A 12,536-nucleotide genomic window follows, 5' to 3' on the forward strand; every position below is an offset into this window, starting at 1 on the left:
TGCCATTCTCCAGGAGAGCTGGGCCTACCAGCTCTGGAGGCAGGCATGCTTTGCTGGGTGGCCCCTGTGTGTGTGGCCTCCCCTTGTCCCCTGGAGGAGGTGACCGTGCCTCCACCACCTCCTTACCCACACAGCTTGAGAGGGCTCTCCCCAGGTGCAGAGCCCAGAGCCCCGAAGCACTGCATCCCCTAGTATTTAGTCAGAGCCTTGTCGCTGGAGGCTCATGTGGGCAGATTAGATGGTCCCAGACTGGCCTCTTAGAGGACATGTTGGTGTGAGGGCTGTGCCAGCAGTCAGACCTGATGGTGATGTGAGAATCCATCAGGACATTGATCAGAGCCCAGGAGGCTCTGCAGGAATGTCCCAACGCCTGTTTACCCCAAACTGGCAGGGCTATTGTGGTGCAGAGCATCATGAGACTGGCTGAGAACCAGAAGTATTCCAGCTACCAGAAAACAGTTGTGTTGCTTTCTGTTTTCTTTCCAAAACAGGAGGGACCTGCAGTTAGCCCAACTTGGTCTTGTCTTCATGCTGCAAGCATCCAAGATTCAAGTGATGCCCCTTGAAAACTGTAAATTACTATGTGTGTCCTGGACCTTTGAACAGATGCAGGAAAATTAGTGAAACAAAGACCAAGAAATCTTGGCATGCCAAAGATCTACTGTACTTTTTAGGTGACACCAGGCCCAGGACTGCCATGGCTGCAACTACACAGAACTGGCAGTCCCTAGCTGCACAGCTCTGTTTTCCTGCAGACACAGGCACGTTAGTTGGAGAGTCAAATTTTTTTCAGAATCTGTAAATATTATCTCTGGTTAATAATTACACCAAAGTTTTTCTAGATTAGAAAAAAAACATTCTAAGTCTGTAAGTAAACTGAAATTGTACAGCCACTTGTGCAGCTAAAATCTCATTTATAATAAATGTATATTTTGGTCTTTGTACCTGCTTCCAGGCTCACAGCTCCCCAAATCCTTGGGATTTCTGAGTGATAAGAGCAATGGCAGGATCTTCTGTTAAAATATTTGGTCTCCTGTCCTCAGTTCCTGAAGATATTCCTGAGCCGTAAAGGTGAAACGGGTGCCTTGTTATTCATAACCAGCCCCCGCTCTACCAGGCCTGGGCTTATGTTAATGAGGTAACCTTTGGAAAGCCCCTCAGGATGGGGCTGGTGGCCAGGGGAACACACCATGATTATGGGGGTGGACTTCTCAGTCCTGTCCCACCCCTGACCTCAGGGAGGGCAGAGGATCTGGAGACTGATCACCAGTGGCCAATGATTCAACCAGTCATGTCTATGTAATGAAGTCTCCATAAAAACCCAAAAGGACAGGGTTTGGGGAGATTCCAGGCTGTTAAACCAGGGCATATCCATGGGTGGGTCCCAAACCTCCAAGCTCCTTGGTTGGGGACCTTGTCCTGTGTACCTCTTTCATGTGGCTTGATGCATGTCCTTTGTAATAATGGATCATCTAGGGAGTAAAGTGGTTTTCTGAGTTCTGTGAGCTGGTGTAGCAAATTAATTGAATCCAAGGAGGGATGGTGGGAACCACTGATGCATATCAGTCAGAAGCCCAGGTGACAACCTGGACTTGAGGTTGTCATCTGAAGTGGGCACAGCCTTGTGGGTCTGAGCCCTTAACCCATGGGGTCTGCGTTGTCTCCGGGTGGGTAAGTGTCACAACAGAGTGGAACTGTAAGACACCTGGCTAGTGTCAGACTTGCTTGGTGGTGGCAGAACTCCCACACATTGAAAATGGGTGCAGAACTGGAGCTAGTTTCCTCCAGTCTAGTCCAGATTCTTCATGGAAGCCCAGTTTGACCAGAACTCCTTGCCCAGCCCTCCTTCACCAAGAGGACCTCCCTTCCCTTCTGCCTGCCAGCGAGCACCTGCAAGAGCTGGCTCTGCAAATTGGGGTCAACTGGGGAGCTAGGAGCACTGTTACCGGCTAAGGCCAACAGGACATCAGGCTCATTTGCGGAAACACAAGCTGTAGTTCTTTCCAAACTCTTTCCATAGTTAAACCTTTCGCTGCTTGAATTGTATTCCTTTACAACTTCATGCGGCTGCATCCCAATGGAATAGAAATAATTCTTTACAAACAGATAAGGTCACAGTGGGTCCCAAACTATTTGTTCATGATGACTCATTACCTGGAGGAGTGGGTTACATAGTGAAATTGAGTAAAATTGTCTTTTCCCCAAACAGAAAAAGCAAGCCAGTTGATTGTCTTGTCAGCTTTAAGTTTTTCTTTAATTTTCACTGTATTGCTTATCCGCAGAAAATGAAAGACTAGCACAATAATAAAACAGAGCGGTTGAGCATTAGTCGGTATGATTATTTCCGTGGATATGCGGCCTTGATTTGATCTTTTATTGCACTTATATAATGGAATGAAATACATACTGCGCAGGGGCCAGCTGGGCGGCACACACCCTGGAAGATCCGCTTCCACCTAAGGAACTGTGAGGAAGTGGGTGGCGGCACCGGGCTGACCCCGACCCGCTCTCCATTTCCCGTGGAGGCAGCCCCCTAAGGACGGGAGGTCATTCCAGCCCTAGGGGCACTTGTCCTAAATGGGGCAGAGCTGAGAATTCGATCAATTTAGCTCCAAGTCTTAGAATTGTTCCCTCAATTCTAAGTGGATGTATCTCATGCAATTCCCCGAATAACTCTGGGAAATAAAGCTGCGGGAGGACAAATTCAGACTCGGAGATGTCCGACCGCTGGCGGCGCGGCCAGCCTGAGTGCCAGAGTCCCTGCCGGCCGCAGGTTGCGGGCGGGCGCGGGGCTGGCGGCGGCCACCACGCTGTCCCTCTGAGGCCTGCGCGCCCCCGGAGCGTCGGTTCTGCTGAGCGTGGCCGGCCGCCGCGTTGCCAAAGCCGCACGGCCTCCGCGGGCCAGAAGCGGTGGCTACCGAGCGAGGCGGAGCGGTCGGCGGCCTCCCGGCTCCCCTAGGCCTGCCGGCCCGGAGAGGCACCCACAGCGGGCTCGCGGGGCTGGCCGCACGGGCCCGACCTCCTCCCGCCGGTCGCGACCGCCCTTCCCACTGTCTGCACACGCTTCGCTCGGGCGACACCTACTACGACTTGTATAAGTGTTCAGAAGACAAGCAAGCTGCTAAAGTTTTCGCAAGGGTTCAGAGAGAAACCCCTCGGAGTTCTGAGGGCTCCGATGCGTGGCGGGAGGCGGGGGCGCCCGGGCTGAAGACGGACACGAGCCGTGCAGCTGGCCCGGGAGCCCCGGGAGCTGGAGGCTGAACCCTACAGGTTCGCTCCTCAGCCTTTGCCCCCAGCGGGCAGGGCGTGGCCCTGGTGCGAAGACAGCCTGGTGGCCGCCTGGACAACTGGACCTTTCCTGGAGGTTGTCGGAGAGAAGACTGGGTTCTGGTCAGCGGGAGTCCCACTGCCGGGGGAGGCCCAGGGACGACCTTGAGGAGGAGACAGCAGTGGAAGCCTGTCCCGAAGCAGGGAGCGCTGCGCCCGAGGGATCAGGGCCGTGGAGGCAGGGCGCTGCCGAAAATGCTGGTACCAGAGGGCGAGTCAGTCGCTCCAAACCCACAAGTTGCTCAGGGATAAACCCCAATCAGTTCCTGGACTCTGACACCTTTCAGAGCAGAAGGAAATAAAACTTCCCGATTCTCCAGCCCACCCCGAGATGGGCTCTCACATTTATCCACCCTTGCACGGGGCCCCTGACGACCTCACAGAGGCCCTGACCCTCCTGACCCATCCCCTCCTGGTCAGCTCCTGCCTTTGTGCCCTTATTGGAGGAGTGGCCCAGTGACCCCTCTCAGGGTGAGATGTTCTGTCTATCTACAAGGGGAGATACTTGTGAACAATATTGTGAATATTATCACACATAATAAGGACACATAATATTAAAATAGGCTGGCAAGGTCTCCCTCCCACTCCCTCTCCTCACCCCCTCACTCTCTTACAGTTCTGTGTATCAACATGGGCAAATCTCCAAAGCATAATATTGAACAGCAAAAAAGCTCACTTGAGAGTTAGAGCCTTCTAGAGGCACCATGCCATACAAAGAAATGTTGCAGCTATGAACATCTCAGAATAACAAGGCTTATTACTGGCCTCATCCTCTTCATCTGAAGACTAGTCGAGCCCCCATTCATCATCTATGTCCATTTCAAATACTCGTAGGTGATGGAGATTTGAGCTTAAAGAAGAAAGGCCAAGTCAAGAATTTTTAAATCAGTGGCTTAACTAATACTGTATTGCCTGTGCATGAAGACATCTCTGCTGAGAGTCAAACTGCTTAGTAGGTCAGATAAAATATTTAGGTGGGGGGAAAAATACGTATCCTACATGGAAAGGGAAAAAATCGACCACTACCAAGTGTGCTTTCAACACAGAAACTGACTGAAAATAGGCAGTGCCCAAGGAAGAGGCCCTGTAACTACAGCCCTTCTTCAGATGAGGCAACAGGCTGAACGTAACCACGCCTGAGGTCCCCGCGGCGGAACGGCAGCAAGGACTCTAAATCAGTCTGCAGAATGCGGGTGGCGAGGCAACACCCAGGGCCCTGCTGTGGGCCCGAAGCCGTGCCCGAGCCCCTGAGCCAGGGCTGGGCTGGGGCTGTGCAGCAGGGAGAGGGATCAACCTGCAGATTTTATGTCATTGCAGATATTTCAGGAAACCCCAAGTGTCTATACTTTGGGATGTACAACGGTTACCGTTTCCCTCAAGTATTTCCGGAGACATACTGAAGCTCAGGAAATAGTCGTGTTTTTCATGGCAAATTTCAGGCAGATTGATAAAGCTCTGTGGCCACTTCCTATTTACGTGTGACACAGCTGCTGATGGCCCAGAGGATGCGGAGCCAGATAGGGGTCCCTCGCTACAGGCCATAGGGCTGCCACCAGCGTTGTTCTTTAGGACACAGAACAGAAAATCGCACGAAGCAGTGCGTTTGGTGTGTCACTTCATGGTTTCAGTTGCACATACAGGTGTAAAATAGGCTTCTTTCCAAGTTCAGTTAAACTTGGACCTAGTTCATGAGCACCATTCTGCTCCCTCATGTGTTTACCACGTATCAACGAGTTTCCCCCCAGGTCTGCTTATGCGAGTCATAACTACTTTATGTAATCCAGTTAACAATTATGCAAATCTATTAAGAAGCAAATGCAGGAAAACACATTTCTAAGAAAAGTAGGTTTGAAAAGAGTAGACACATGTTCTTTTTTAAGGAAATGTGTTGTAGAAGCAGCTGTAAAAGACGTGGGTGGAGGAAGGAACTGGAAGCTCACAGGGCTCTGCATTATGAAAGGTGCCCTGGACACAAGGAAACGTGGCCTCACATGAACTCAGCGGCCAAATCGGAGACTCTCTTCAAAGTAGTAAGATATATATGTGTCGAAGTTGTTTCAATTCACCACAGGAGCCCAACTGCCAGGAGAGCGCTGCCTGACCGTCGCCCTCTACAGACAGATCGCGTCTGACTGAAAGGTTATTTAGCGCGAACAAGGTAAATGGATGACAAATGTCTCGTTTTTAAGGATATCATCAGAAATAATTTCTAGCTCATTTCAGAAAACTGCCTAATTTTGAGTGAAAGTAATAAGGAGCACAAAAGTCTAACTTTAAGCACCACCTTTGTATTAAGCATTTGAAGTGAGCCAAATACTGATTCATTTTAGGTCGCTTTTGATATTTTTAATGTGCCATAAAGGTAAAGGGTCATGCAATAGAAACAGGTCCTCTCTTCTCGACGCTGAGGCACAAACACGCATGAAAACATGTTAGTTCCGCTTTCTACAAAGCTGTGGTGTGTGGTATGCTCTGAACTTTCTTTTCTGTCTAAAGACTATCTGAGGCTATTTTGGAGATGTGAGATGTGTACCTTGTTCTTTTTAACAGCTTGTTCTTTTAACAGCTGCCCCCTATCTTATGTCAGTGACTTTCAGTGGGAAGCATTTTGGAAATCCGTGAGCCAGACAGTAGCTGGGCAGTGCTGGACATTTTGCCATGGGAGACTGACCATGGACTCCAATCGTCTGCTCAAACACTCCTGTGCATGAAAAGCTCCTGTACAATTATGTCTAGAACTCCAGTTCACAAAGGGTTTGGGCTTGGTCATTAACGAATTCAACTTCCTGCATTCCCCACGCCTGCAACTGCCATATAATTTGCAGGAAGCATGGACTTTGCCATGAGTTGTGCATCCTTTCTGAAAATCATGATGTTGCCCACGATTCTGGAGATGGCCAGAGTCCACCTCTGAGCTCGTGTGTGGTTAACAGGGTGCCCCCAACCCCTCACTGTCATCCTCATGAGTGGTCTTTTGGACCCGAGCACTTAAGAGTGAAATGCATCACTTCATTATCAGTGATTTCCTTTCCTTTCTCTTTTTTTGTTCAGTTAGGACACTACTGATTTTTGAAAGTAAGTATGTAAGAAAGTTACAGGTATGAGTTCAGGCTGGTAGAGGGGGCACTGGATCTGAAGGGCCACCTGTAACCTAATAAGTTACTGTAGTTTGGTTAACTAGTCCCCTGTGAGGGCCATTTACACTGAGTCCAGCTTTTAAATGCTGCTTATTTGCATTAACTCCCTACAACCGCATTCATACAGAGCCAGATTCAAACAAGGCATGGAAAACCTAAACATGGGCTAGAAATAGGTAATACTGCAGTGTTCAATGTCATAAAAATAACCAGTCTCATTTCCTTGTGCATTTAAAAAGTAATACTGACATTAAAGCAAAGGTTCTACTTCATTTCCACCACCTGGACCATCTCGACACTGGGCTAAGCCCCACCCCCACACCGGGATGAGGTCCAGCTCAGAGCCCACAGTGCCTCCTGCGCTCTGCTCAGAGTTCCTGTAGGTATATATATATATATAATAAAACAACTTGTGGGTGGAGGGGAGGAACCATGAGACAGTTGACAAAATTTGAGTGGTTGGACGGCTATGTTAAGGAATCATCTTTAGATGCAAATAGTATTTTGGTCATACTAAAAGTGTGAGCTCATATCTTTTAGAGACAAACTATGTATAAGTATTTGTGGATATGATACGTCTGCAATTTGCTACAAAACAGTGCAGCTGGAGAACAGGGGACCGGTTGGGGAGGGGGAATAGAGTAAATGAAATTGGGTACAAGACACACAAATGGAAAACCAGGTAGGTCTGTCTCTTTAAGTACCTGTACTTCACATGAACCAAGCAGAACAGCTTATGAAAAGTGGACACAAACTCAGAGATTATGAATATCTATATAAGGTTTTAACCCAGTTAAAGCTGCAATAATGAAGAGGAAAAATCATGTCAAAAAGACAGAGGTCAGCATAAAGGTGCCTGTACAAGTCGGATTTGGGATGACTTAAGTATCAAATTTCATGAGTGTAATTGTTTGAAACACACTCAACAAACGTCCATGAGTGCATAGTGACCAGACAAGGGAAGGAGGATTACTTTTTGCAACTACACAGTAACTGATTCAGGCAAAGATCATTAATTGATGCTAAAACAATCAGAGAAAAGATCTAGGAAGAGGCTCTTTCCATACAGCAAACTATCACCCCAGGGTTACCTACTCACCAGAAGAGAGGACAAAGTGCCTCCCCAGAGGGGCAGTGGGAAAGCAGCCCCACCTCACTGTGGAGCCTGAAGGAGCCTTTAGTAGCCTGCCACCTGACAGCCAGGATTAAGTGCACACAGCATCACCTACAGTCTTGTTACAAATGGTGAACTTGAGTCCAGTCAAGCTTCTCGTATTTATTTCGAGTTTACACAAAATAAACACAAGAGCCTGAGGAACCAGCATGTGGCCTGAAGAGGAGACACTGGGTAGCTCCAGAACCCCAGACTATTTTAAGAGTCAAGAGTCAATGTCATTGAAAAAAATTTAAAAAAAGCCAAACCCCACATAGTACAGAATTCAACTTGTAGGAAATGCCCAGCGAGGGGAACGAGGGGAAATCTATAGACAGAAGGCAGACTTGTAGTTGCTGGGGATGGAAGCATGAGTGGCTCTTCTCTATGATGGTACTCTTAAAAAGGGTGAATTGTATGGTGTATAAAATACCATCTCAATGAAGTTCTTAAGGTAACTTACAGTAGGTGAAAAAAAAAGTGGAAAGACTGTTCAAGATTAAAAGGGCCTAAAGACACCTACCAACCAAATGCAGCAGGGGAACCCCAGGTTAGATCCTAGAGGTGGGAGTGGGTAGAGGGCATCATAAAGGGCTACTTGTACATAAGCTGTATCTTAACAGAACTGATTTTGAAAACCTCTAGGACAGTGGGGAAATTCCAGTATGGACCGGATGCCCTTGTCTGTGGATTTGCTCATCTTCCTAGGCCATTAAGGCACTGGGTGAACCCAACCTTCTGGGGCCCATCACTGACCTGTGCCCTCAGGGATGCTAGGCTATACTATGCATCTTGCCTTCTCCCAGGGGCCTTCATAATCCCGCAGCCATTTGCCCTCTCTGCAGCTAGGTCTGGGCATGCTTCTCACCTTCTCAAAACTAAACATAGTATGTTTTCAGACACACATACATGGTAGAAACTGATGAACACAGCTGGGCATGCTTACCTCCTGAGAGCAGAGGCAATGCGGAAGACTTACAGGAGGGTGGTGGTGCTTCTACTCCCAGTTCCACACTACAAATCTTCGGTGCTTGTGGCATGCATGCCTTGGTGCCCTCCCCTTGAGCATGGGCTGGACCTGGTGACTTACAGAGCCAAAGCAAAGGGACATCTTTTCTATGCCTAGATTAAGACTGACTCCAGTCTTGCTGGATTCTGCCTTGAACACATGCTGCCATGTTGGTGAGAAAAGCCCGTCAGTGGCAGCTGGTGGGTGAAGCATTGGCAAGCCCTTCCCCTGAACCTCTTCACCTGAGTCACTCTTCAGTTAGGCCATCCTACTGCACAGACACGGTTATCTAGCAGGTTCCCAGCTCTTAGCATCTGGCCGCCCTCCCCTCGTAAAACCTGCAGGGCAGCAACCTCCTGACAACCACTCTTCCCTAAAATCCAGCAAAACGCAGAGGTGTAATACTTGTCGGGAAAATAAAAGCGATCCAGGGCACGTGGTCAGTGGGAGCAAGTAAATACATTGGCAGAAGACATCTACACCTGCTGAGCACTGTCCTCTATGGACACCACCTGCCCTGTCACTCAGAGAACATGAAGACATGGAGACTAAAAGCTAGGGAAGCCCAGCACTGAGTAGAAAACCAGCCAGTAGCCTGTCAAGTGCTGCAGGACAGGCAGTCATACATCAACTACATAAGGACACGAGTGGTTGTTGAAGATAAACAAGTGTGCAGTGAATGGTTCTTGGCTGCTTCTCTACATTGTCCTGACAGGTCACCCATGACACACGCCTCACTGCATAGGCTTCCAGCGTAACTCCCATCCTTTGGACCAGGCCAGAAAGACCTCACATTGACCTTGGAAAGCTCCCTTGCAAGGAGGCACCCAGTCACTTATTTGGGCTAAAGCCAAGCTAGATGCCCTTTGGAGAGAGTACAACCTGCCGGCTGCCCTCCCAACTTAACTTTGTCAAGAATCTCATGTAATTGAGCCTTATTATGAAACCTTTTAACTGTCATATTTTCAAAACAGCTTGGTAAGATCCAGAAACATGGCTCAGAGACCATGTTAAGACCCAACATTCTGGCAACGCCATTCAGATACTCAAGTACACCATGGTTTTTAGTTTATTGCAATTCTGACAGACACCTCTTTAAGTGCCAAGTGGGATTCCCTGCCACCCTTACAGAAACACAAGCCCAACTGGTCCCAATCTTGAAGCTCCAGCTTGTTTTGCCCTCTACACCTCTTTAGTACCCCACTCAGCTTACCCTGGGGTTCCCTACACCAGTGATATTTAGTTTCTGGATCAGGGAAGCAAAAAAGTGTTTTGTTGAATTATGCAAACATAGTAAGTGCTGTCTTCAGAATCACCTATTGCTGCTTAAAGTGAAACCTCCATCAACACCCTAACCCAGAGGGACAACTGTTTGGTTTTTATTTCACAATCATAAACTTAACTCTGCATTCCAGGTAGACTTGGAGAGGGATAAGGAAAATATGGAACCCAGGACTGTAGCGAGAGCAAAAATACAGGATATTCCGAGCAGATAGGGTGAGGGGGTGCTCTCCTGGCTACAGAAGGAATGGTCTGGTGGTTAAGATAAAGCCCAAGTCAGATGTGTTAGATCTGTCCACAGTCAGCAATGGTGATCTTCTTGCTAGTCTTCCCATTCCTGGACCCAAAGCGTTCCATGGCTTCCACAATATTCATGCCCTCTTTCACCTTGCCAAAGACCACATGCTTGCCATCCAACCTGGAAACAGAGAACAGTCACTAGTGACTAGACGCAGATCAGCAGCCTGTGCTGCACACCCGGCAGAACACGGAAGGGAGGCTCCTCAAGCCTTCAGTAGTGGATGCTGACAGAACAGCAGAAACATTATTTTACCCTATTGTAAAGACATGGCAACACCATAATTACCATGACAGCCTCACAAAGGTGACAGATTTTCCAACTGTCAAGAATTTTAAGCTCAGAATGGACCCCTATCCAAATCAGACTGACGTCCACCTAACTGGCCAAGCCAGATAAGAGCCCTGCTCCCCTTTCAGTATCTTGCTTTCCATATTCATGCCCTTCTGGGTACCCAGGTGGGACAGCAGGAAAGCAAACAACGCCTGCCTGCACAGCTCTGCCTTACCACTCAGTCTTGGCAGTGCAAATGAAGAACTGGGAACCGTTTGTGTTAGGCCCCGCGTTTGCCATGGACAAGATGCCAGGACCCGTGTGCTTCAGGATGAAATTCTCATCATCAAATTTCTCCCCATAAATGGACTTGCCACCAGTGCCATTATGGCGCGTAAAGTCACCACCCTGTGGAACGAGAGGAACCTGTCACTTCTGATAACATAATCAGAAAATATGCCAAGCCTATAAGGTTCAAACTTTAAAACTCAAGTCTAAACTGACTAGACCGGTTAGGAGGAACCACAGTGGTGGAATTAACAGCTCACACAGGCAATCCTGAAAATACTGGCTCAACCCCAACCGGAACCACCCAAATCAGAACTAATTTCATACCTGACACATAAATCCCGGAATAATTCTGTGAAAGCAGGAGCCTTTATAACCAAATCCTTTCTCCCCAGTGCTCAGAGCACGAAAGTTTTCTGTTGAGAAAAAAGAAATATATACATACACACACGTCCGTTAAAACTGTAGTATCTTTAATTAAACATATGAGGGCAAGACTAACCTGCTGTCTTTGGGACTTTGTCTGCAAACAACTGTAAGAGAAATGACAGTTAATAAATCTCTGCTTACATATTTTGTTATCTAGTAAGCCACCTCTTTCAGGGGCTGCAAATACTCATTTTCTCACTACAAAAGAATGTTTCTTCTGTAATTACACTGAATCCCAGATAACAACTGCCTCTGTAGGGATGGGTTTAGCAACACGAGCCCCAAAGACACAGAGCCAGTCATGACTTACTGCGAGGCTACGAGAGGACATCGCCTCTCCACCGACACGTGTCTGGCTTCTAAGTTGCACCTCCCCCACCTTAGCTGCAGCCTAAGGACGAAATGCTCAGTAATGCCCACCAGGCCGCCCCCGCCCGATCAAGGACAAGTCGCGAGAACGAACAGGCCATGGCCCTCGGCGCGCGGGACCCCTGCTCCCTCAGCACCTTCCCACGCAGCGAAGCGCTGGCTACAGGTGCTTCAGCGTCCACGCGAGCCCTTCCGCAAGGGCTGCCCGCAGGCCTGGACTGCGCCACCCGTGCATGGACGCTCCCGAACCCCAGCCGACGGTTTGGGGCGCAGCACGCCGCACGGAGGAATGCCAGCCCGCACGAGAGTAGCTCTCCCGGGAGCGGGCCGATACACCGTTCCGAGACTCCCAGGCGGTAAGAATGCCCTTGCCTGTCCGGCGCGCGGCCCTGGAGCCCCCCGCGGCCCGGCAACGGCCGAGCACGTGCGCGCCGGAAGGGCGCGGCCGCCCCTCCCCCGCCAACCGCTTTGTCCGCGCCCCCGGTCTCCCAAAATGGCCCCGCGCAGAAAATGGCGCCGCACCGCCCGCTCTCCTCGGCGAGGCGCCCGCGTCCCCAGCCCCGGCCGCCCAAGCCACACAGGGCGCCGCCCGCCCACCTCGAAGGAGACACGGCCCAGGGGCTCGCCGTCGACGGCGATGTCGAAGAAGATGGTGGGGTTGACCATAGCTGCGCAGCAGAGACAGCTCCCGAGCGGCGGCGTCTGCAAAGCGGCACGAGCCCCGCCGTCTCCTGTTTTATAGCCGGTCTGGCCCCGCCCATGGCCTGTCGCGCGCTTCACTCTAGCCAATCGTGATCGTGAGCAGGTGGTAGTGACGGTACGGCTGGCCTATGGTCGGAGACAGGACGGGACGGGAAGGGACGATGCGCGCGTGCGCACTGGTGGCGCAGGCGGCTTCCCGCCTGCGGGCACCGTCGCGGCGTAGCGGCGTGAGCTGCGCACAAGGCCGGGCAGGGCGGGGTTCCCAGGGCC

At 49.9% G+C, this 12,536-nt stretch overlaps 1 protein-coding gene across 2 annotated transcripts; it reads right to left on the minus strand.

The window, feature by feature from the left end:
* Positions 1-9,677: 9,677 nt before the first annotated feature.
* PPIA (peptidylprolyl isomerase A) lies at positions 9,678-12,309 on the minus strand. Of its 2 annotated transcripts, XM_017671913.3 has the most exons (5): positions 12,162-12,309; positions 11,269-11,299; positions 11,094-11,182; positions 10,714-10,886; positions 9,678-10,325 (listed from the first exon to the last, which is right to left on the minus strand). In XM_017671913.3, the coding sequence occupies exons 1-5, from the start codon at positions 12,228-12,230 to the stop codon at positions 10,193-10,195; spliced, it is 495 nt and encodes a 164-aa protein (XP_017527402.2). In that variant the 5' UTR covers positions 12,231-12,309; the 3' UTR covers positions 9,678-10,192. The 2 variants fall into 2 exon arrangements, with proteins under 2 accessions (XP_017527402.2, XP_017527403.1); XM_017671914.3 differs by lacking the exon at positions 11,269-11,299 and having other exon boundaries at positions 12,162-12,274.
* Between the last annotated feature and the right edge of the window lie 227 nt (positions 12,310-12,536).

The sequence above is a fragment of the Manis javanica genome, chromosome 6 (genome assembly GCF_040802235.1).
Source record: "Manis javanica isolate MJ-LG chromosome 6, MJ_LKY, whole genome shotgun sequence".
NCBI lineage: Eukaryota > Metazoa > Chordata > Mammalia > Pholidota > Manidae > Manis > Manis javanica.

Bases quoted from the DNA above. Each gene is read 5' to 3' on its own strand.
- PPIA (XM_017671913.3), bottom strand. From the start codon at position 12,230: ATGGTCAACCCCACCATCTTCTTCGACATCGCCGTCGACGGCGAGCCC. The intron at 11,183-11,268 runs GTTAGTCTTGCC...TTTTCTCAACAG, and splicing joins CAAAGTCCCAAAGACAGCAG to AAAACTTTCGTGCTCTGAGC. The intron at 10,326-10,713 runs GTAAGGCAGAGC...CTCTGTTTCCAG, and splicing joins TGCACTGCCAAGACTGAGTG to GTTGGATGGCAAGCATGTGG.